We start from the raw sequence: 26,399 nt of genomic DNA, 5'->3' as shown, positions 1-26,399 counted from the left end.
CAAACTGAACGTGGTGAGAGCCAGAAGCATGCCTATTCAATAATGCAAGTCTTGGTTGGAAATCTCTTTAAATACGTCTACTGTGATTACATAATAAAAGCACTGCATTTCCACATTAGAGTATAATATTTGAATAAGGACAGAGTGATGCAAAAAGTAATGGATTTACTCTAACAACAACCAGTTCCACTATAATGTAATTGGTATTATTGGTTTTAGAGAGGAGTCCCAGGTATGGAAATATAAAGTAAATAACTGAATTAAAGAATTTGGACTTATGTTAAACAGTAAATTTATTATCTAAAGCTATAGCTGAATGTTAAAGATCACATATTTCTGTTGATATTTTTGATAAAAATGCAACTTCTATCTAAGTGTATTCCATCTATTTTGCCTGAGCAACTTGAAACATAAGTGCTATTTAAGCATAGCTAAATTTTCATGGGAGTAGAATGACAAGTCATTTCAAGAAAGCTAACGATCCATTGCTTGGTGTAAAGACTATACCGTAATTTGAATGGATCAAACTTTGTCAATTGAAATAGAGAAAATGAAAAATATAACATTTTTCTCCCCAAAGTCGTAATATATTTTGCAATCTGGATTTCCACTCTTGCAGCATAGTTTATTTTCCTAGACCGTACCCACAGATATGATGATATATGAGGAGAAAGTCAAAGTAAACCCTCTAAACTGTGTCATCTTTTTAGTAAGTTAGGAAAAACAAAACCCAAGAATGACTGGATATTACGCTGCTAACATTTGCTGACGCAACGTGAAGATGTAACACGCCAGAGTGTGAACTTCAGAATCGAAAAGTCATTTGGCAAATTATGCTCTTTAAATTTAATTTTCTTCGTCTTAGGATGGAAAAAAAACAATGTGGAGTCTTGCCTTATGCTCTGTTACACCGTCCTTCTTGCACCTCAAAAACTTTAAGCTTTAACTTTAAACTTTTCCTTTTAAACTTGGATACTGGGTGCTTGGGACGCTTTTCTCCCCTATCTTCTCCTGTTTCAGTTCTATCTTGAATATTCTCCTCATTCTGGCCAGAGTTTTTATCTACATTTCAGTCCTATTTTAACTTCTAAAAAGCATATAACACTATCTAGAACTACATTATGTAATTTATGTGTCTATTTACCCTTCCCTGTCACATGAGTGACATGGGATCAGGGTCTCGCTCTGTATTATTCACAACTGTTTCCCCAGTATCCAGAAACAATGTACAATATGTTACTTATGCATCAATACTTATAAGTGACTAAATGAATATTAAAAGAGATAAAGCCTTATTACTTTCTTAAAAACTTCAACACTCAAATTCAACAGATCCCCTAAGATTGTGACCTTGAGCAACTGACCTCAATTTTATAAAAGGATAATGATACTTCAAGGGGGTGTAAATTAGATAATGAATGTAAAGTCCTTATCTCTGTGCCTGGGATATTCTAATGGCTCAATAAATGGTGACTACTGTTATTATGAATTGGCCTCTAAAAGGGGTTTTTTGGAGGGTGAGAATCACAGGCATTCAGACAGGCTGACATTTCTTCTCTCAGTTTCCTGCCTCTCAGGAGACCAGGGAGAGCACTTGCACTGAGGGGGTTCACACATGGGAGAAAACCAGTTGGCCACACAAAATGAGCATGTCTGTTCCTTACACAGCCTGGACTCACATTACATGAGCAGCCCTGAAAGGCAGGGGCAGGGGAGGAGGGAGCATGACGGAGCAAGAGCAAACATTTCCCCTCCAGAGGGAACTTCATTGAGCACCCGGGCTGAAACACTCTAATACTTTTTCTAATCTGACCATATGGATCACCAGCAGCCTCCAAAAGAGAGCTGCTGATAGAGGTTATGTCTGCTTTGTGTCACGCATAACCAGGTGATTCCATCACCTCAAGTTTCCATTTAGGAGACAAAAGATAGCCATACTGCTGCTTCTTTTAATAGATTTATTGCTTTCTGCCTGTTATTTTTGGCAGTGTTCAGATTGGCATGAACTTTGCTCTTGGACACATGGCTAGTGTTTTCTTGGGAAAAGAGCTGAGCATTTGGAAATTAAATTAGATAAAAGAGCATAAGAAAGCAGTACATCGTAGACAGGCTGTTCTTACATTGCTTGTACTTCCTCTTTCCATGACTAGTTTTGCTCAGGACTAGTATTGAGGAAAGTAATTTGGAAATTTCCACCTCCTGTCAAAACCAAATGGGAAACAAAGACAAGTATTTTATCCATTCTGTGGCAGAGCCTTGAATGAGAAGCAGCATAATTCTTGGGGTCAGCCTGACAATGAAGGTGGAAGGAGACAATTCTGGGGAGGATGAAATTCTTTGAGAAGATAATTTAGATTGCTCAAGTTATTGGCCTTCATCACATGGAAATTGTCTTTCTAATGCTAAATTATTGTGTTCTGTAAGAAAAACATGACAATTTACTGTTTCTTTGCATTACTTAAAACGTGGGCAGTTTTATGTTACTGACGTGAACCTTGATGCTATTTTATTATTTATGTGAGAAAACCATTAGAGAACTTGATTACAACCAGCCATATGATAACTATGCTAAAAAAATAATAGCTAACTTAACATTGAGTGTTTACCAAGGGTTGGACACTATGCTGAGCACTAGACATTACTGATCTCGTTTAAGCTTCCAGCCAAACCTATGAAGTACTATTGTTATTCCTATGTTACAGATGAGGAAACTGAGGGTTAGAGTTTTTAAATAACTTGCCCAAAGTCATACTGTCAGTAGGTGGCATAGTCCCGATTCACTTTCAGGTCATGTTTCAAAATTCACACTGAATTATGTGTACTGACTAGATACTATCTGCTTCTAATTGTTCCAAACAAGAACTGAAAGGCATAGTTATATTATGCATGCAGTGTAACGGTTCTGTTGACATACTTACACTAACTGCCTCTACAACTCTGCTTGTCAAAATTGCATAGTGAAATACTGTCCTAAAATAATTATATGTAGAGAATATGAAATGGAAACAATCCAGACCCACAAACCACATTTTCTATTCTGTGGTTATGCTAGGATAGAAAGGGATATTATGACATTCAAAGAAAGCAGGAGAGTTTTTTGTAAAACATTCTCTAAGCCTATAAAACAATTGTTTAATATTTTGCGTAAAATAGCACATTTAAAAATTTAGAGTAGGTGAAATTGGTTGCAGGTTAACATTTGAGAAATACCTAAATATTTTTAGAGTTTCATTTAAACAAACCAAGTACATGTTTTGGTTTTCGTTTATAAGTTGATTTTATTTGTACTAATGTACTTACACATATTAATGAATACATTTAGAAGAAAACAATATGTATCACTAGAAAACTATGAGCCCTTTTTACTACTAGACATTGATAGAAAACATATGTCAGATAGCATGTCTGCATTAAGTTGCACAGAACCTGGAGGAAGAAATGGAAGAAACTAAAGCAATAGCAATAGGCTAGCATTGTAGATAGTAGGTCACGTTTACACAGTGTGAAGTGAAATGATTCGGCAAGGGTCCAGTTAGTTACAATGGTATGGACAGCTAAACTAGCTATCAGGTTTTCCAAAGCAGAAGTATTTGGTTTAAGTTATATAGGGTGGATTATCTATGTTGACTATATTATTTGAATAATTTTGTGAAATACTCACAATAGGCTTTGTCTCTGTACTGAAACAATTTCACATGTTCTATTAAGTATTTGTTTGGTTTGGATATTAAATATTTCATTTATAATAGGATTTGACTCCGTATTTCAAAATGTTGCCCATAATATGGCATTGTTTGGGTCTAAAGGAGGAAAATGCTGTATGTCTTTGTATCACACAGTAAGAGAATAAGAAGCCATTTTTTTGAGACTGTACTCACAATAATCACATCTTTAAAAGAGAACAGACACCAGCAGCTCATTTTTAAGTCCTTAACTTTCAAGCCAGGTTGACGCAGGAGCAGAGTCATTAGAAGGGAGGGAATTCTAAGAGGAACAGAAATACAGACCATCATAGAGAGTAAAAGGAAGTTTAAGTGTACACAAGGAAAATTAAAATTGTTTTTCAACTAACTACAGTTAGCATTTTATTTTACTTCCAATCTTTGCACATGTAAATATTATAAATATCAACAGTTATAATATAAATGCTGTGTGTTTTGTGTTCCTCAGCTCCTATCTTTCTGCTCATAATTCTATCATGAATTGCTATTTTTGAAAACCTTCTTTAATGTTTGGTTTCCTTCATTCTGATAAACTCTTTACAAACATTTCTGATTTGCTGTCTAAGCAAACCCTCAAAGGCTTTTGGTCATAATTTGAAAGCTATGAAATTTTGTTGTTTATATACATGTCTTAGCCAATGGACCTGGATATAAGTGTGTTCAGCAGAAAAGGGCAAAATAGCCCAGTTAAGGAAAACATTTTTAAATTCTAAAAAAGTGAGTATTTGCATGGGTAAGCAGTTTTTCCCTAAACAATAGTTGGCACTCCGTGGATGCGTGTTAAGCTCAAGGCAGGCATTTTAAAGTAAGACCATGTGGACAAATTTTATATGTTCATAATGTTCTTCACAGAAGAATAATAGATGCAAGAAATAAACCACACGTACTCCAAATGATTTGGAAAGAATATTCTTTCCTACACCTCTTCTCATATTCATCAATTCCCTTCACCCTCCGTGAACACAAAGCACTCGTGTCACTGCTGTGACATTTTATTGAAAATGGAACCATCTTGGCCTCAACGTTGACTTTCCTTAAATAATAACAGGAATCGTGCCACTCTGTTGTTCAAAACTTGTAGATTCTTCTTTTCTACAAAATATCATCTCCACTCTGTAGCTCGATCACTGCCTGCCTCTCACTACTCTCAGGCACTGCAAAGTCAAATCAAATACTGTCTAACATGAAAATACTAGCAGCTCCCAGCTGTTTCTATTTTGATGGACTCCAGCTAGACTTCACCTTCTTGTTGGTGGATGATGGTTTAAAAGGCAGTGATTGACCCAAGAGCCACCTTGTTCACGCAGCCTTTCACAGAAGTATCCCTGACAGTACCCACCTCTGTGGAAGGCAGGTGTTGAAAATCTATAAATATTGATTCCAATTGAACTCACTTCAAGATCCTTTAAAATACTAAAACTATATAGAGAATCACAGATGTACAACCAGAAGAAATTTCCGAGACAAAATAGCTAAACTTTGCATTTTTAAATATAGAAAACCTTGGCATCCCTGCCGAACTATAATATCCTGAGCACATAGTCTGTTTAGGATAAGGTGATGGCATGATAAAATTAGGTTAAAATCTCCTTAAATTTTCCAAAGTAGACGTCATTTGGCGTTGGAGTTATTGGGGTGGGTTATCTAGGTTGACCCTATTAATTGCGTAATTTTGTAAGAACACAAAATGAGCTTTTAGGTCTCTGTAATGAAATGACTCCTCATGTCTTCCTACATGTGTGCTTTGTTTTGATACTAAGTGTTCAATTTCAAATGTATTCCTTTCTATTATTTTAAAACTTTACCCATAATAAGCCTTAGAATGAATGCTTCATGAAGGAAGCAGTGTTCGAGCTGGTCTTTGAGCACAGGAAAGCAGTCACAGAGGGGCCATCTTGGAGAGTAAATGAGGATCGAATCTGAAGAGCAGCATTACTTGTCATTAAGGATGACTTTTCCTGAAATCTATTTCTATATGAAATCCATAACACTCATTTAATTTGTTTTATATATGAGGACCTCCAGTAAAAGGTGGTAATATTTTTATATCTTATCTATGGCTGGGCCAATTAGAAAAAAATTCAGTAAAGCTGAACAAACTTCATTGGTTGCTAAGTCTATATTTTTATCAATTTATCTATTGTGAATACAATGTTATCTTTCTCATGGTCGGTCTGCATAACCACCACCACCACAGAAAGGCTGTACAGTGTAAACAGAACAACCAGAAACAACCATCAACAGGTTATACAAAGAGAACAACCTACGTGGTGTAATGAACAGAGCATCATCTGTGTAAGAATGTGACAGACAAATCCAAAGTTTCAAATTCATTAGCTGCGTGATTTTTTGATCAATTATCTAATTTCACTGAATCTCAGCTTCTACATTTTCAGAATGAATTAAACATTAATCATGTTGAGAGATTAACAGAAGAAATTTATATAGAGGTCTTGTAAAGACAAATTTCCTATCGCTATGTATGTCTACCTGTACTGAAGCAGCACATTTATCTCTATGTTTTAAGGAATTATAGGTTTTCTCTAATTAAGATTTTTACCATGATGAAACTTAGAGAGAAAGAACAATTCCTCCAAATTTGGAGCAGCTGCTATGAATTCTAAATGTATCTTATTTAAATGATTATTAATAAAAAATGTGGAAACATTTTATGATGTCAACATCCTTTGGTTTCTCTTGCCTTTTAGGAGCCTAAGTTGCCAAAGAATTACCTTGCACAAAAATCTGTTCTTCTCTTTTGTTTGTAACTCTGTTGTGACAATCATTCATCTCACTGCAGTGGCCAACAACCAGGCCTTGGTGGCCACAAATCCTGTAAGTAAAATAAGGTTGTGTCCTTGGGTTCAAGTGGTTAGTGGAGAAGAGATGGGAGGGTGGGGGGCCCAGACACATGTATTGTGTGTGTAATTAAGGGCTCATACATGTATATTTTAAGGTCTGCCATATAGAGAGTATATGTAGCTATATTCCAATCCAGAAAGGTAAATATATCTTAATATTCCCCAAGTTATAAAGATTGACTGTCAAAGGAAGGAATGCATTTCTCTGCTTCAATTATTTATGTATGTCACACATATCTTCATGTCATTTTACAGCTAGAGTCCCTCTGCTGTTGGGACATAGGGTTTATGACTACATAACATTTACTCAACTAAGTGAAAAATCAATCCAAGTAACCAACTCTGTGTAGTTAGAAAAAACAGCACATGAAAATAGAAAATTTAAATTAAGTTGTATGTTTGGCATCAGGCTGACTTTAAAGAGTTAATAAAACTGGCAGGGAAATGAATTATACATTGTCTATATAATGTTAAACTTTATTAACATAACATTTTTAAAGTGCTCTATCATGTCCTTATCTTCTCAGCAAACATTTATAAATCGTTTCCTTACAGGCTTTTTAGAAGCACAATTTGTAGGATGAGTATCAAAAGACACACAAAAATAAGCACAGAGACTGTCATAACATAAAAGCTCTATTTTTAAAACATAAGCTAAAATTTACTTATACAAATATATACAAATATATATGTTTTATGCAACCTATATGTAAGCTATATTTAAATGAAAATATCTGCACAAATAACATAAATAAATTCAAGTTTTTAAAATCATCTGCTTTCATAATGTTTGTAGTATCCATATTTAAGTTTTGGATGTGGACTTGTGGAGGGGTATGTGTGTATATATATATATATATTTATATATAAAGTGGTTTTTTAAAGATTATCCAGTTACTGAAATCAGGAAAGGGAAGGAATTTTCACTCAGTGGGTCAAAAAACAATACTCTCATATGTGTTTTATGTGTGTTTTTAGGGTAATTTCCAAAATTCTAAAATTCCCTGCATTGTTTGCACATGTGCATCCGGATCGCTTAATCTAGTCTATGTTCCACTCTAAAGTCACTGGGTGAGGAAACACGTTGGGTATAATTAGCCGTACAAAAAACTGACTAATGTCCTGCCATTTTGAGTGAATTTCTCTAAAACAAGGAGAGTCAGAGTTTTGTCATGGAGCTGCAGAGCAAGAGATTCGAAATCTTACCTTTATGTACAAGGATATTGTGTTTAACACACAAATCGCAAACTGTAATATAGTGATTTTTAATATAGTCTAGGAAAATTTGTCTGTTTATATCAGCAATGGCCTTCACAAAAATATTTTTCTGAAGCGTGCTTTAAGTTCTTTTTATCATAATAGTTTATAGATTAATTTTTTAAATAATATCAGGAGTTAGAAACCCAGTTATATATGTATATCTAAAAAGTATGCAGATAAAAATTTGAAGCTGAAGTCTATTATTTCTATATAATATAGTTGAATAACTCCTTTTTACCTTCGAGAGGACTTTGTTAATATAATATTGTGTTTGACATCAAGGTATGTTATTTAAAATTTAATGCCACTCATTCTGCAGATGTATTTAATGACACAATAGGTTTTGTAAATGACCTTCAGTTAGAAGGCATTGTGTATAGTCATGAGAACAAAATTGGAAATACAGGACTTGTGTTCAGGGTACAGCTTTGATTGATGTCGTATGAATATTAGCAAATCACTTAACTTCTCCAGTACTCAGTTTTTTATCTTTCAGATATATGACTAGTGATAAATCATGCCTCAGAGAATTAAGGTTTAAATAAAACAATATGTATTGAAAGTATTTTAAGCTAACTCATATGAAAATATTATTATTACTATTCTATGGTAACCCAGTATTTATTTTCCAGTGCATTTCGTTTCCAATTTTCTTTTTAGTGAAAAAAATATTTATTTCAAAAATAATAGTAATTGCTACTAAACATTTATTGTGTCCCAGACTAGAAATTGGAGCTGATGGGAGTCATTGGCCGTGTATTTCTAGGAGAGTTTTAAACTTATTCCCCTTGTTAAGGGAGTAAACTATGTTTCTTACTCCTTTGAGTTTTCTTTACCCTATATTTGAAGTTCCCTCTTAGAGAAGGGAAGAGAAAGTGGAAACTTCAGGAAAAGAGGAAGGAAAACCATAACATTTTCTTCTTTTTACTTACACTAACCCTCAAACACCACATTTGAATAAGAAAAATTATGGGCTCATTAGATTACTAAATATTTGTCGTGGTGGCGTATAATATGCAAGACTTTCCAAGAGTTGGGCACTTTTCATGAATTGCTTTTAAAATTATTAAGATAATTATTGAGATTTTTCCAACAGAATGCAACAATCAAGGAGTTCGGGATGACATAACTAAAATAGGTGTAAAGTCATTCATGTGTGACACTTTTATACTTATAATTGCATAATAACTAAAACACCTTAGGAAAATATACACCCACTAAATGTAGCAGATTTAGAATTTACACATTTCCTTGGAGGGGCCATTATAAATCCTTAGAGTCAGTGGCTAAAAGCTTTAGAGACACCATTAGATGAGGATGCAGGCTGGCATTTTACAAACCTGAATCATTAGTGTCTAAGATTTTGCATAGAGAAGAGAAAATTCTGTGTTTCTATATAATTGAGCTAAACTAGACTATTGCTTTTCCTGTGAATTCGTAAACAACTAAATCCTGATTGCTTTCTTTTTTTCTCCCAGATTAGTTGTAAAGTGTCCCAGTTCATTCATCATTACCTGATGGGCTGTAATTACTTCTGGATGCTCTGTGAAGGCATTTACCTACACACACTCATTGTGGTGGCTGTGTTTGCAGAGAAGCAACACTTGATGTGGTATTATTTTCTTGGCTGGGGTAAGTGCTATTACACATATCTGTTGATTCACCTTATTAAGAAAGCTTTTGGAGGATGCAGAGTTCCTTTGTAACAAAAACATACTTATTAATCATTTTTAAACAATATCAGGTGATTAACCTTTGCTTATTGCTACAAATTGAAATATTTAAACAAAGTACCACTGACTCATTGTTTTCGGTAGTCAGAGGTCAATTAATAATACACTGTGGGTTTCTTCTGTTTAATATTCCGATGTGTATCTTGGCTAAATATGTAGTGACTAAAACAACAGAATTAGAATCATGAATTAGGGATCTAGTCTTTTTAGTGTTCTGAATCTCCTTTTTCTTCCCGTGCAAATTGACGGCATTGGGCTTAACCAGCTTTGATGTTCCATTCTAAAAATGTTTGTTTAAAAAAATATATTGTAATGTTATCTAAGAGGGATCAGTTATTGAATAAAGGCGTGCAAAAGATCTATTTTTTCCACACAATCTGCTGAAATGGTATTATTTACAAAGCAAACAATGATTCACTTCTAGCATATTAAAAAAATAACAGGAATAATGCAAAACAAAATGCTGAAAATGAATTCAGTAAGACTAGTTTCCAAGAACATAACTGAAATTATATTATTTATCTATCTATCTATCTTCCGTCACCTATCTATACAGTCAGATAATAGATACAGATATATACAGAGACGTATACAAACACACACCATCTTTAGTGCATTTGGGTTACCTTTATAAAGGGATATACCTATAAAAACAGAGACCTATATATTTCTTCATTTCATGTTTGAAAAATCTGATTTAGAATGCTCAAAACATGCAAAATTTCTGATACACAAATCATCTCTTTCTTCCTTCTCTTCTTCTTCACACAGTTGCTCTCAACTTCTTCCCACATCAGATCATCTACCAAATATTGGCGAACTCCATCTCACAGAAAATCTGTGAATGCTGGGGTTCTTCGAATCCTTGAGGCTTAGGCAGCACAATTAGGAACTTAGGCTCTGGAGCCCATTGATTCAAAATGACTTCTATTAGAAGAAAACTTATACACACAAACCTCAAAATACAAATACCTAATACTTTACCATATTTACTGCTTGAGTATACAGATGATATTTACTCAATAAACATATATATATATATATATATATATATTTGCTCCTAGAGTATCTCTGTGTTTCATATTTCATGACCTATTTTAGGAGTTCCATTGATAGAGACAGTTGCCTATTTATTTTCATTTTCTTTAATATTTACAGGATTTCCACTGATTCCTGCTTGTATACATGCTGTTGCCAGAAGCTTATATTACAATGACAAGTAAGATAATCTCTCTTTCTGATTTCTATTGGAACTACGTAAAATGAAAATCTTCAATATAATTTCTGTTTTTTCCCCTAGCTGCTGGATCAGTTCTGATACCCATCTCCTCTACATTATCCATGGCCCAATTTGTGCTGCTTTACTGGTATGTAATTAAAATTCTTCTTTTTTCCTCATTGCTCATATTTCAACTTTATTTTCTGAGTCATCTAGCCTATGGTATTCTTCAGGATCCAGACGACACGCTGCCAGTGTTTAACTGAAGAAGATTTAATGACAGTATTATATTTGAGGTGCTGGCAGGAAGAGTAAAGGAACTAATTCATAAGGGGTGGTGAGGCACCAAGAACCAACAGTGGAAAGTTGTTATTACAGCTAGACCTAAACAGGGGACAGAACAGTTCCCGTAATTGGGCAAATGTTGGGGGAGGTGGTCCTGCGTAAAGGAACACAGCCACTGCCCAAACCACAGCCTGCAGAGCAAAGGAAGGAGAAAGAAATACTCAGACTTCTCTCTCTTGGTTCCTCCCGTTGACCAAATGCAGCAAACGTCAGAGGCAAGAAAGCCTGGGTTATGACGCAGTTCTCAGAGATGACTCGGGGCCTCCTGGGGCACCGAGCAGAACAGAGAAGGGCAGAGGCTGGCTCTAGTAGCTAGGGAGGGCAAACTGGAAACACCTACACACCTATGTTGGTAATAACAGTAATATTCCTATAAAGAAAAGACTTTAATTTGGAAAGAGAGTATTGCTTAAACTGTTGTTTTATTATTATAATGATCATTACTTAATACAAGTGCACCAATTGAACATTTTTAAAGGTGGTTGCAGGGAAATGAAACTCACATTCAAGGCTTTCATTACATTGTTTCAAAGGGGAAATAAATTAATCCAAATTAACATGCTTTCTCTCATAGAGCATGAGAGACCAGAATGCAATTACAGTCTTCAAGACTGTAATTACAGCTGATATTTAATTATATACAAAAAGACAAAGGTGGTATGTCAAGCCAAAATTTGAAGCTGTCCAACCCTTGTTTTCAGACTCTTTTTTAGACAAATTTTCTTCTATTATTTTACTATATTTGCTAGCTGCAATTTAGTATCCAGTTATGTTAGAACACTGTTCAAGCCATTCTCAAATGTATTATTGTTAACTAATTCTCAAAAGTGTGTCTTAAAAATTAGAGGGTAAATTCTGAACTCTTCTTCCACCTCTTACCTGCTGTGTGACCTTACGGAATTAAACTAATCATTCTGTGCCTCAAGTCTCTCATTTTTAAAATAGAGAATTTAATAATAGCAACTTTTAATTTTTTTAACAAGGAATTATATGAGTTAATACATAATAAGCGTTTAACCTGGCATGTATAAGGCATGTAATAAGTGTCAAATTCCTGATTTGTTCTGGGCCACACAAGAGAGCCAGTTCAGAAAATCAACTCATGGAATTTCTTACATCTCTTATGGAGATTTTAACATGCCTTAATGTAGATTCTACTGAAAATTTCAGAGCGAGAGAATTTCCCTTCCCTGCTCTTTGCACATGCTAGGGACATTTTGACACACGGTGTCTAAGCTGTACCCTGAGACATCCTCCTTTGTGTTCTTTGAAAAAGCCAGCATTGAAACCCAGCTCTACCACTGCTGGCTGTGCTTCAGGGCAAGTCTGTTTGATTTTATTTTTACCTGCTCTATGTCTTTGTTTTCTCATCTGTGATTATGGAATAATAAGAATAAATATGTCACAGAGTATTGTAAGGATTAAATGAGATGCATCCTGTTAAATGACTAATACAGTGCCTGGAATATATAACAAACTCTTGAAAAAACGCTCACTTGTAGTTTCTACATGATACCATGGTTCTGTTTGGAGGAGAGTTCGAAGAAGTTAAGATCCATTGTTTGGACCACCCAGAGCTTACAGAACAAACACAAGGCAAAATTTTATTATCAGAGATGTGAGTCTGCAGAGGGGTATGTGATTCAAATGCCTAAATCAGAGTGGTTCAGGAAATAGTAAAAACATTCAGCAAATGCAAAATGTAACAGCAACTAACAATCCTTGGAAAAGCCTGTCCACATCCACTCTGAGAGGCAAGAGTAGATGGCCCAGCTGGGGTAAAACGTCACATAGGAAGATAGCCCGTCAAGTTGCTCAGTAAGACAGGAAGTGAAATCCACATGATTTGCTTGTAACTTTTTGCATTTTCTTGGCCTAAGAAAAGATTAGGAGCCTATTTTTCTACCAGGACAAATTGTTCTGTCCTTGTTTAAGCTCTGAGGCTCCTCACTGGTCCTGGCCAATTGCAAGGTCTTGGGAGGGGCACAAGCAATTGTTTAACATGGTCATATGTTTTGTATAAATAAGATATTTCAATTGCAATCCCTTTCTTTCCACTCGGACTTCCTCTGTCACATTTGTCCTTGAGCAGGGTGGTACAGGCGTGGCTACAGCAGTTTTGAGATCCTGCTAAGGGGAAGTTGAGAGGGGATACATTCAATTTGTGTTTAGCGAGGGATGCTTAAGTCACTTCGGTGCCTGGTGAAGTGATTGCTGGTTGTTCTAGAATGAGAATGGTTTCCAGGAATCCTCCTACCGCCACGGTGCTGACTCCCCCTGCTTCCCGTCATGACCTTAGGTTGGTCTCGTGACATGAAAATGTCCTGTTGTACCTCCTAGCTATGGGAACTTTATGGGCGTTCAAGTAAAAACAGCTTTCTTCTGAACTAGTTTTGCTCTAAGATAGATGAGATTCAGACATAGTTCATCTGAAATTTAAAATTATTGTACTATTTTTATTTAAAATAAATGCAAGTATTTGCAAAAAGTGAAGTAGGATGATTTTCTAGTTTCACATTTTAAATCAGACTTACCATTTTGAAGAAGCACTTGGCATTTAGAAAGCTTCATATAATGGGCATCTAAATTGCAGCATTTCTTCTGATTTTTATAATTTATGGTTTTTGCATATTAGGATTATAAAATATTTCATATTCTAAATTTATAAGAAGGTAAAATAGCATTATTATTTTTTCTTCTATGGGCTGTTAGTAGTTTCCATTTAGTCAAAACTTTTAAAACAGAAATGAATGCTCACGAAGGGAGTGCAGTAGGATGGGCGGAATAACAGCTGATGTGTTGATTTGTCATATTTCATTCTTACACCTGTTGAAACGGCTTATTCTGCTTTTGTCTTTAGCAGAGACATTCCTGTATCAGTAACCATGTTACTTTTCATAGATGTGTTTCCATCAGGATTAGAGCGTGCTGTCTATTTTTGAAGCATATGTTCCATTGACTTCTCTAGGAATAATAGTGGAATGTTTTTATGCCCAGTTATTTTCATAACACATGCCTTACATCAGCAAATGTATGTTATTTGTTCATTGTTTTCTACATTAAATGAGGTGCTACCGTTATTATTCCAATTTATTAAGGTATGTGGTATCAATTGCATATTGGTATGCACTTTGAAATTTTTGGATTATTAAACAAGCACAGATGGTAGAAGTCAAGGTGAGAAAAAAAGAAAAGAAAAGAGCATAATAGCATAGGAGTCCTAAGGGTCTCATCTGGAGTTAGTGTCCATAATCCTATGGAATACGTAAAGAATGGGCATAGAGAAAATAAACAGATGTGAAAGATATTGACTTGGATAAAGATAAGAAAGAGAGAAAGTAATCAGAGAGAAAGAAATGTATTTCAGCAGAACTCTGTCCGTTTTCTGAGTAACTTAGTTATCCGGACTATATTTTTGAAGTTTTATGTCTCCTTTTTAAAGAGAATGTTTTCTCTTGGGGAATGTTGTTAACACACAGTAAATATGTAATTACAGAAAGTCATTAACAGAAGGCCGTGTGAGGTGCCAAGATTTTTTTTATCTCTAGGACGATCTAGGTTGAATATCAACTGGTTCAAGTGTGTGATTCAGCCTACTCAAAAAGATAAAGAGGATTACAATAATATCTTGGGGAGTTTTGAGGATTATTGTTACAAAAAGAAACACAGGAAGGATAAACCAAAAAGATGAAAATTGTTATTATGGTGTAATATATATTTGGAAAGTACCTAGTGTGGACACTGGTACAGAGAAGGGACTTTAAAAAATAAGCATTTGTTGAAAGAATTAAACAATTGAAAAAATAAACAGTTCTTTCCTTTGAGCTGAAAATATTCAAAAGCTTTAATTTTTGGACCATAGCAAAATTCAAAAAATTTCATAAGAAAATGAGCTGAGAAAAACACTCATGTATTCCTCAACTGAACGTGTTTCATATTACTTCCACCATAATTTTATTTTTCTAAAATCCAAGTCCATTAAAATTGGTGTACTTGTTAAATTAATAAATCACAATTCCAGAAATACAAATTAATATCTTAGGCAAATATTCCCTTTATTCTTGCACATTGAAAATATTCCAAGATGTATAAAATTAAAGATCCTCAATAATGCTTCTTAATATTAAATAATTTTCATATACCATTTCATTTTCTTTTAGGTTAATCTTTTTTTCCTATTAAATATTGTACGTGTTCTCATCACCAAGTTAAAAGTTACTCACCAAGCAGAATCTAATCTCTACATGAAAGCTGTGAGGGCTACGCTTATCCTGGTGCCATTACTTGGCATTGAGTTTGTGCTGATTCCATGGCGACCTGAAGGAAGGATTGCAGAGGAGGTGTATGACTACATCATGCACATCCTTATGCACTATCAGGTATGGTGTTCTTGGAGGTATACGACCACATCATGCACATCCTTATGCACTATCAGTATGCTGTTCTTGAATCAGGAACGCAGCTTGCGAAATCTGGTATTAAACTTACATATAGCTTTGGTTTTGTTTTTATTATGTATGCAGCAAGTTGGTTACAAATAATGTCTCTTTTCCATTTGAAATCAGATAATTCTATTTTTCTTTTATAGGGTCTTTTGGTCTCTACAATTTTCTGCTTCTTTAATGGAGAGGTATGGTGATTGATTTTATTCCTTTTATCATTCTATATTTGCAATATATATTTCTCTTTAAAAAATGAGAGAATTATAAATTCTCTAGGAACAATTCTTTCAAATTCCATTTCTGTCAGGAAAAAGAATCATAGAATCTCTCTTCATGATGCAATTCTGTTTCCCAAAAGCTCAGGTCATATTGGAGTTGAAGACTAGGGCAAATTCAGCTTCACTTTACAATATTGCACAGTGACTTTATTCATCCAGTCTTTTGACCTATTTTTTGAACAATCCCATTAAGTCTGTACTTCGACCTAAGTATGGTGGTAGGCAACACTTCATGTCATAGAACAATACACACACTCTAATAGGAAATAGAATTGGCTCGTTTTCATTTTCTCCTTTTCTCTGTTTTTTTGACTGGTCCACAATGTGGTCTTTGGAATCAATTTTAAGGTGTATATAAAAGGATTTAAAATAATTAAACTCAGTTAGACAGGGAAGAGATGCAGTGGGTTAGGAACTTTAGTAGAATAGAATGCTCTAATTTGTAATATGGCAACATGCTCTCAGACATTTCAAGATTTACATCCAAGACTTTCCTAAATGGAAAGTTTCAGGCATTTTAGAAACTGGTACCATATTTCTTATGTATATGAATCGTGCTATTGCTCAGTGGTTTGAGCCATGCTGATTCACCTCTTTACATCGTTTTAATCTACTTGACAAATTTTAACCTGTTGGAGGATTTTGGCAAAATTCTACAGTTTAGAAATCCAGACAGTAACTGAGTGAGAAGTGGATGCTTGGTAACTATGAAGCTTATCACGAAGCTTCAGATAGGGGACACGTAGAACCAGTTGGCATAACTATGAGAATCATTCCTGTAAAATGAATCAACATTGGAAATCATATACATGTCATGAAAAACTGTAAAATATTGCTTTCCTTTGCTTAAGTAATATTTGATTTCTTTCTCAGCATATAACAATATTTCATGTTTAATTCTGTCATTAAATTTAAAACATTTTAATTTTAAAATGTAGATCTTTATTTTATACATACATATATTTTTTAAATGGAGTGTAGCACTGTCCAGCATAATAGACTATAGTGCATATTTTTAATCATGCCTCCATGGTTTTTCTCCTATACGGAGGACAAGAGTGACTGTTTTTCTGAAGTCAATGAAAAATATAGACAGAGAATGAAATTAGGAAGAATAGATAACTCATTTGTTTTGATAACAAAATTTAAACAACATTTATTACCTATCTCTATAAATTTCTTATTGTGTAAACTGAATTAGACAATCTTATCTACTGCCTATATAGGATTTTACAGTTAAATATAGATGAGAGAGACATGGACAACGTGCCAAAAAACATGAGTGAAATATGAAAGGTACACCTCTGCATTTGCAGAAACAGATTTCATTTTTGTGAAGGGTAATTTTTAAATGTACAAAACATAATCACTAGTGAAATATTTTTTGAGGCAGGATAGAATAAAGTCACTGCCACATCAATGCATTTAAACCCTAAAGATGCCACTTCGCTCCTGGCTGTGATATCTTGGGTAATACTCCGAACCTCCTGGAGTCTCAGTGTCTACCTTTATCAAAGGGGAATCAAAGCAAGTTCCTACACAAGACTCACCAGGATTCATGAAAGCTAGAAATGCAACGTTTTTAGCACCAGGCTCCACCCTCAGTAGATTCTTAGTACATTACAGATTCCTTGTTAGATTTGCCCTCACTCAATTTCAAAAATACATGTACAAATGGGAACATTAATCATATTGGAATCAAATGTCAAAGTGACCCTTTTATTTAGAAAGAGTGCCCAGGGGATATCCAAACTAATGCCTAGCACTCTTGTTGCACTTGATCTGTGTAAGCAAAAGAGACGCAGACTCTGATCTTCTGCCATGTCCTAAAATTGAGGAAATTTTGGCAGTGGAAAATTACAATAATATAAAACCTTCTAGCCAAGTTGTTGCCAAATCTTCACTTCTTCACAACATCTTCAATATCTGTCCCATTTTCTTCATCTCTCGAGATACAATCCCTGTTTGTGTATGATTCATTTCTCATCTTAGGAAATACTATAATCCCTCCTTCTTTGTCTCTTTGCCTCTTAGTTTTTCCCGCTCTCACAACACGAAGCTACAGCTGCCAGATTCATTTTGTGCGCTTCCAACTATGCCCCGTACTTCTTAAGATCATTTGCTCAGGCTTAGTTTCCTTCTTGCTTTACACATTAGGTCAAATGGCTTGTCTTCAGCTTAATATCTCTATTTCTTTACTTTCACGTTTTATTTTTTTAGCCACAATAATCCTATTTGCATTTCTCACTAAATAACTGTGACTTGACAAGTGCTCAGGCCCCATTCATCTCCTCTCTAGTCCACTAAGACAAAAATGCACACTGTTAACGTAAACTAGGGACTCTGGTCCTCAGAAGGGCCCTCCCTAGTCTCGTGGGTATATTTAACAACACCTGAGCATAGAGAGTTTTACAGGGTGAGCAAAAGATTTGTTGAAAGTAACCAAACCCACATTCTATAATGAGAAGTAGGTAGAATTTTTATATGAAGCTTTATTAAATATCTCCTCAGTGATCTAGGTTAAGGAGTAAAGAGTCGGTTCCTTATCAGGTGCTAATGGGCATATAAAGTTGTAATGTTATATTCTAAACAGTTGGCCTTACTATTTATATAACACTCATATGTAAAATAATGAAAAATATTTTCATATCTTTAATAATACCAGGCTATCTTCCCTTCCAAAGGCAGTTTTTCTTCTTATGTTTCTCCATTAATTTTTTCACATTAAAAGTTTATTAAGAGTGGCCACTTTAATGTTCTGTTGAACAGGTGTGATATTGTATTAGAGGAAGCAGATGGAAAACATAACATCCTTATAGAGGATAATATAAACAAACAGATGTCTACAAGGCCTGTGGGTCTTAATTAGGTTTATTTTTAACTTCAGTAAATAAGTTCCCACAGTTCAAGACATAAACTTTCCATGGTTTTTCTGATGATTTATTGTCAAGAAAGAAATAGGGTGATGATTTTAGTCAAACTAGATGTTTCGAGAACAAACCATTCAGATATTTCAAAAACCATTGTGGCTTTTAGAATTGAATTGAAGCTTTCATTTTTAAAACTGTAAGTACTATGTTCACAGCTAAGATATTTCTTCCTGTCAGCTTCTTCTCCACATTTATGTAGAATCTTTGGTACAGAGCTACATTCCTCTTCCTTTCAACCAGAAACTATATAGTGTACGTATTCAATCAGCCCAGCATTCAGTAACAAAGTGAGGAGAAATTATTTTAGCATAAAAACTAGGATCAAAACCAATTCTCAGCAGAAATAATTAGAAAATTGGCCAAAAGTCATTTTTGCTTTAAATCCCTGAGTATGTGTTTAAAAGTCACACTCTAAAGCCATTCCATTTGTCATTTGCTTGTGTTCTTGAAGATATTACATATGCAGATATTATTTGTAAATTACCTTAATTTATATATATTATTTGCAAAATTTATAAATACGTTACTTAACCATGAGGGAAACAAAGTGTAATTTTTTTTGCCAGATAAATATATGTGTTGTCCTATAAATGCTCTTTTCAAAGAAAATTTACATAAATATAAATATAAATTATTTCCTTCAGATATAGAAATAAGCTTGAAAGTCCTGAAGTTCTGAGTTTCATAATAATATAACTTCTAAAATCAATTTATTGTATTTCTAATTACATGATTTTTGAATTACAGAGGATAGAAAAGTTACCACGAAATTCTAATAACTCATTTTGAATTCTAACTAAAGAAACTCATTGACTTCATATTTGTTTCTTCTGTTTTTCTACATGATAAAACATGAATGAGACAATAAGACAGTCTGTTCATTTTAAGTAACAGAGTATAGGAGACACTAACAAGACTTTAAAGTATCCCATGATATTTGCTAGAGATTGTTTGTAATTTGGAGAAGTAAGTTTTCTTGATCTATTTGACAGGAAAATGAGAAGACTGAAATAAGCCAGCCCTATTTTAAAGTTTAATATTGAGGTGTACACATGAATAAAGTGAATAAAAAGTTGAGGACTTCTATATACTTAGCAGAAAGTTAAACAATTTTTGCATGAGTATGTTTGTAATACATGAATTATATGTATTACAGAATACATGTATACTGTATGGAAAATTGCTTTTAGGTGCTCGGATTTCCTTTGAAATCAAAGGGTCAAAAAGCAGTGGAGAGTTTGGGGAAGACAACTCAAAGCTGTGCATGCTTTGGGAAGACATAGATCAGGTTACAGGGATGTGGCTAATACATTCATAACTTAGAATGTATCAGCCCCAAGCAGACTGCCCCAAGCTGGTCTGCTTACTCATCAGACATCTGGAAATGTCCAGGTGATCGAGTTGGAGATGTATTTGAATATTCCCATTTGTGCTCGCTGACTCAATGTGAAGACAATCACCTTGGTGTCTTACGTTCAATTAAAACCAAAGTCACTCTATATGGCTTACCTAGGCCTGATCTCTAACCCCAGGCAGAGAACAAGGAAGAGTTGATAAACTTCAAATTCATCCAGGCAGAGGGGCACCATTAATTCTCTTCTCAGTTTATTCGTAAAGATTTTTATATAAAGCTGGATGTTGTGCATGCAAGCTTGTAAATGGGGTGTCTGGATTAACTATTTGTTCAAAAACAATACATTCTTATGCATTATTAAAGCTTCAGAGATAAGGCATGGAAAGAAAAATATTCACGGAGTCTAAAAGTACAGAATAATTGCAGTGAATTCCCTAACGTAAAGATGGCTTGCTCAATTATTTTTTAAATTAAGTAAGGAAATAAGGCAATTTTAGTCACTAATTAACATCAATGCATTTTTTAGAAAAAAAGCTATACTACATAATTTATTGTAGTATTAAATAGAATATCTTCATTTCAGTTAATGGATTGCTCTTGTCTTTCTATTTCTTTTTGATTGATAGGTTCAAGCAATTTTGAAAAGAAACTGGAATCAATATAAAATCCAATTTGGAAACAGCTTTTCCCATTCAGATGCCCTCCGTACTGCATCTTACACAGTGTCAACAATCAGTGATGGTACAGGTTACGGTCATGACTATCCTAGCGAACACTTAAATGGAAAAAGCATGCCTGATATTGAAAATATTATCTTAAAGCCAGGGAAGTTATATGATTGATAATGGAGGGAGGGTTACTTAACTATTTTATGCCACTCCTATCTCAAAGACCCGGATCCATGACTTTACAACTAGAAGACTTTGATATTCAATGAGTTTTTTGAATGCCACAAAGAAAACCCTCCATGAAGTCAGAAATGTGTTGATAATGTTTAACAAGCAGCTCTATGGGGAAACAAAGCTCTGATGTGTAACGTTTGCCAGTTTCTGCGGTGTAAATACTCTTACCACGGCTGATTTTAAGCTGTCAACTTGACGTCACTGAATGTGGAATTGGGAAAATATAAACACAATCAACTCTTGTAGGCTGGCGTGAGCCAGTTCCAGCACACCACTGCATGAATTCACAAATGAATAAGACTGTAAAAGTCCACATACACATTGGGCATCACTCTACTCTTGTTGCCTAAAGAGACCTAGCCAAGGCCTATAGACTTGGAGAGAAAATTAGCTTTTCATTTGTTTTTAAAATCTTTATCCCATATTCATTGGTGCATTTGATTTTTTTGCCCAGAAAGTGTTCTAGCCCTTTTTGTGTCTCCCCTTTCCAACGGACCAGATAAAGACTTAATTATTCCTGTTGGCTCACCCTGTTCTCCCCAAGGAAGGCAAATGAGCAGAACTGCTTTTGGCTACTCATTTGCTGATATGTCACAGCTCCCCCCTGTGTCATATCTGCTTTTGAGAATTGATGGATAGTATTATAATATGCAATTCCACTTTGGTATTATCAGGGAGACACTTTGTTGATACTACAGAACACCTTGCAGCTACTTTCCTATCTTACTACACAAGTGGGAGGGAATCAGTTTCCCTGTATCTGTAAATAGAAACTATGCCCCTTCCATTTCTACTGTGTAGACAAATTAGCAGGTATTTTACGTGAAGGAAATCAATGAAGGATTTCTTATTTTCTTGGAAGTTTGTAAAAAAAATTGTTGTGAAAAATGAGCTTGTAAATACTTTGTTATTCTATTTTATAGTCTCAAATCAAATACATACAATCTAGGTAAGATTTTTAAAAACAAACACATAACGTAACAATGTGTGCATGTTAATATCTGATACTATGTCTGGGCTGATTTTATAATAAAATAGAGTCTGGAATTCTATATTTGGTAAATATTTTAAAGACAACCAGATGCCAGCATCAGAAGTTTGTTTAAAAACTAAGATATCAGAAATATCTATGATAAGATATATTTATTAAAAAAATTCAAGGCCATTGTTTTATTGAGTATATTAGCTTTGATGATTCATACCTTAAGAATAGGTATGTTTGACATATTTCTTTTTTTTATTTTGACGATGAACTTGCATTCTAATCCAGAAAATATAAACAACTCCTACTGTAATAAATGCCAATCCACTACTCTTACGGTTTTTACCCCATTAAAAATATTACTTTTCTGACTTTTACTATAAGAAGATACACAGCTTTGGAAATGTTTCAGGCTATTTTTAAAAAAACTATGGCAATACATTATCTATCATACACAATGTTTTAATATTTTAATAGAGCTACTATAAATGATAAAACAAATCGGTGAAAGACTTGACTCCATCATTGAGGAAGACTTGTCAGAACGTTTATGAAATAATTAAAGGAAGGTGGAAGGACATCTTGCCAACGAATTAAAGTGACATTTAAATGGGACTCAGTTTCCCTAATGTTATTTTCCACTGAAATTTCTAAAAAACAAAAATGCCTTCAATTAGTAAAAGTCAATTTTGGGAGGAGAAGTCATTATGTGTATGCATTTTTGCAGTGGGTCAATCTGCTTAAAATGGATTAAACTGAGTGACTTAGTCATCATAGGTTGTTTCTTAAACTGTCAATAGATGGTGACTTCAGAAATCATTTGAAATTGTCCAGGAAAATTAGCTAAATTAGTAAGAATTAGCATGTTAAATGGCCTAGTCAATACATTTATAATTTATAATTTATCTATATATGTGTAAAGGTTTTATTAAGTGAACTTCAAATTTGTGAATTTTACAGCACGCTGTCACAAAAAGGAATGCAGGCTATTCTGGACTTTCTGTTGCCTAAATTATACAAAAATTCTGTTAAACAAATTGATTCTTTTGCTATTTATTAGTCAAAGATGCAGATTCAAATCCTTTGCTGATGCTGTTCACATATTTCAGCATCCTTCCAGACAAACTGTCAAGTCTCACCTATAAACGACAGTAGAAGATATCGCATTATCAGCTATCATGTTAAAATCATGTTGTGGCTGTCAAGTATTTTTACTGCGCTGTTGTCATATTAATTTTCGATCAGATTTCCTTTATGGCCAAGAATCACCTATTGCACAGTGTTCAGGTGGAGACAGCCCATGATTAATTAGTCTCAGTTTTGATCCACATTTTTTAGGGGTAATATTTTTAAGTATTAGTCTTCTCTAAAGCTGAAGTGCTAATTAACATCTCCTTTGTATCTTACTCATGAAGAAAAGGTACAATCAATATTTTTAAAAGCAAACTTCGTTGGTATCTAAAAACTAATTTTGGGAATTTCTAACTTTTAAAATTTGGATCTGCTATTTTCCTGCAAGTACTGTATAAGTCATACTTTAATTTTTAAAAATTCTAATCTATCTTTTTTTATTTTATACAGTTATTTTCCAGTGCATTTATTCATAAAATATCCATTCTGGAATTTAATGTTTGTTCAGATGTAATCTGGTGTACATAGAAAAAATTGTAGCTGTAGTGCTGTATTTATTGCTTAACAATTTTTTAAAAATGTGAATTTGTTTTAATTTTCTCTTGGTTTTAATCTGCTAATAGGAAGCACCATTTCTTTATTCTGTAAAACATACCCAAGATATTCTGGACAATTAAAACAACTCATGTTATGCCTACTTAATGTATATCTCTATTTTTTGATTGTATGAAAATATTAAAGTTATGAGTTAAAGTTGATTTTCATTCATTTTTACTGGACTGCTGAATAATTTAACTTACAAACATAATTCTTTACAGTAATCAGTGGAATAACTCTTAAAATCAATGACTCTCATCTCTGTTACCCTCTCTGAAGTCATCAATAAACCTGTAAATCCTTCCATAAACCAATTTTTAAAAAGTTGTGAATTTGTTTTTTAAGCTAGAAGATTCCAAATAAATGCAGTGTATGCAAATTCCTTCCTAGGCTGAAAGAAAGAAAAGGATGCTGAAAAATAGGAGAATGTACAGGGCTTTGTCTTCTTTCCCCACTATATTCCACTGTGTAGTATTGAATAGCACAAAGAAAAAGGAAAAGAACTAGCTAAAGATAATTTTTAAAAGAGGGCATACCTTATGATTTCACTCATATACGGAAGATAAAAAAATAAGAATGGCAACAAACAAACAGAAAGATACAGAGAACAGATTGGTGGTTACCAGAGGGGAAGGGGGTAGGGGCGGGGAGAAAGGGGTAAAGGGGCAACTAGATATTGGTGGTAAACACAACATAGTCTATACAGAAGTCAAAATACAATGATGTACACCTGAAATTTATATAATATTATCAATCAATGTTACCTCCGTAAGAAAATAAAAAATAAAAGAGGACAAAATTGTGAATCACAAAAATATAAAATGAAAACATATCACAGGTGTTTTTTAATTTATTCATTAATGAGAGAACCAGTAAGATGTTACAACCATTCAAAGAACTCAAAATATCACACATATAGAAGAACACAAGAAATGACAAAATGAATTCATAAATAGATGCAAAACAGTTCAATGCTCAGGGAAATAATCAGTTGCATTCCACTGAATATCTAATTCATATTTCCATGATCAAGAATAATGTACATTATTATCAGTTTTCCTGCAAGTAACATATCTGTAAAATAGCTCAAAATAATGAAAGGTCAAGACAACCCAGAAGGGCACACTAGAAAGCACTAAAAGGACACTCTAACAACTCTAAAATATAACAAGAGAACAGTATATTACACACACAATACTCTTTTGTATATATGTATATGTACATATAGAGAGAGATACACACACACACATATATATAATAATCTAATATATATAGAGAGAGAGGGGATATATATACACATATAGGAGAGGAGGTGTATATATATATATATCCATTTCAAAGGATTTTGCATTTTTTTCTTACAATATCCCTTTCTTGTGATTATAATAATTTCAAAGAATAAATATTCTTGATCAAAAATAAGGCTAGTTTGGGGTCAGCTCAGTGGCATAGCAGTTAAGTTCATGCGCTCTGCTTCCGTGGCCCAAGGCTCTCTGGTTCGGAGACCAGGTGCAGACCTATGCACTGCTTATCAAGCCATGCTCAGGGGGCGTCCCACATATAAAGTAGAGGAAGATGGGCACAGATGTTAGCTCAGGGCTAATCTTCCTCAAAAAAAAAAAAAAATAAGTCTGGTTTCTTAAAGTTTGGTCTGATTATTTACATAGGTGGGCAAGGGTGTTAATTTATAATTTAGATTTCCTTAAGTTTATTTTACAAATCTACAGTCATATTGCATTTTTTAACAGCTTCCTTGAGATATGTTTAACATACCATACAATTCACTCATTTAAAGTAGCTTTTAGTATATTATATTAGTATAGTATATTTTCATTTCTTCAAAGACATGTGTTGCCATCCCCCTGGTCAATTTTATTACATTTTCATGACCTCAAGAAGAAATCACATATCCTTTAGCTATCATGCTTTTATCCTCCCATCCCTGTTCCCACCACAGCTCTAAGCACCACTAATCTACTTTCTGTCTCAATAGACTTCCCTATTCTGAACTTTCAGATGAATGGAATCCTATAGAATGTGATCTTTCGTGTCTGACTCCTTTGACTTATAACGTTTTCGAGGTTCATTCATGTTTTAGCACGTATCAGTATTTCATTCCTTTTTATGCCTGAATTATTCCATTGCATGAATTTATCACATTTTGTTTATCCATTTGTCTGCTGATAGACATTTGTGTTGTTTCCATCTCTTGGCTATTATGAATAATGCTACTACAAACACTTGTGTACAAGTTTTTGTTTGGAGATATTCTTTAATTTCACTTGAGTATATACCTAGGAATGGAAAGGCTGGGTCATGTGTTAAATGTGTTTGTTTGAGGAACTACCAGATTGTTTTCCAAACATCTTACATTACCACTAACCATGTATGAAGGTTATAATTTCTCCACTATTCTCCAACACTTATCATTATCTTTTTTATTTTAACCATCCCCATAGGTGTGAAATGATATCTGTGGTTTTAATTTGCATTTTTTGATGGCTCATGATGTTGAGCATTTTTTCATGTTTACTGGCCATTTGTATGTCTTCTTTGGAGAAATGTCTATTCAGATCCTTTGTCCATTTTTAATTGGATTATTTGTCTTTTTATTATTGAGTTGAGAGGATTTTTCATATATTA

General features: G+C 34.0%; 1 protein-coding gene across 3 annotated transcripts in view; it reads left to right on the top strand.

The window, feature by feature from the left end:
• Positions 1–24,066, top strand: part of CALCRL (calcitonin receptor like receptor) — a 103,148-nt gene extending 79,082 nt beyond the window's left edge. For all 3 annotated transcript variants that reach the window (XM_046659692.1, XM_046659689.1, XM_046659691.1), the window contains 7 exons: positions 6,431–6,557; positions 9,322–9,475; positions 10,735–10,795; positions 10,877–10,943; positions 15,301–15,519; positions 15,729–15,770; positions 20,771–24,066. In XM_046659692.1, the coding sequence (XP_046515648.1) occupies positions 6,431–6,557; positions 9,322–9,475; positions 10,735–10,795; positions 10,877–10,943; positions 15,301–15,519; positions 15,729–15,770; positions 20,771–20,986 (886 nt within the window). In that variant the 3' untranslated portion in view covers positions 20,987–24,066. The remainder of the gene's footprint in view (positions 1–6,430; positions 6,558–9,321; positions 9,476–10,734; positions 10,796–10,876; positions 10,944–15,300; positions 15,520–15,728; positions 15,771–20,770) is intronic.
• The last annotated feature ends 2,333 nt before the right edge of the window (positions 24,067–26,399 follow it).

Source organism: Equus quagga, chromosome 4 (genome assembly GCF_021613505.1).
Source record: "Equus quagga isolate Etosha38 chromosome 4, UCLA_HA_Equagga_1.0, whole genome shotgun sequence".
Classification (NCBI taxonomy): Eukaryota; Metazoa; Chordata; class Mammalia; order Perissodactyla; family Equidae; genus Equus; species Equus quagga.
Note: the sequence above shows the minus strand (reverse complement) of the source record. Positions and strands in the feature narration are given on the sequence as shown.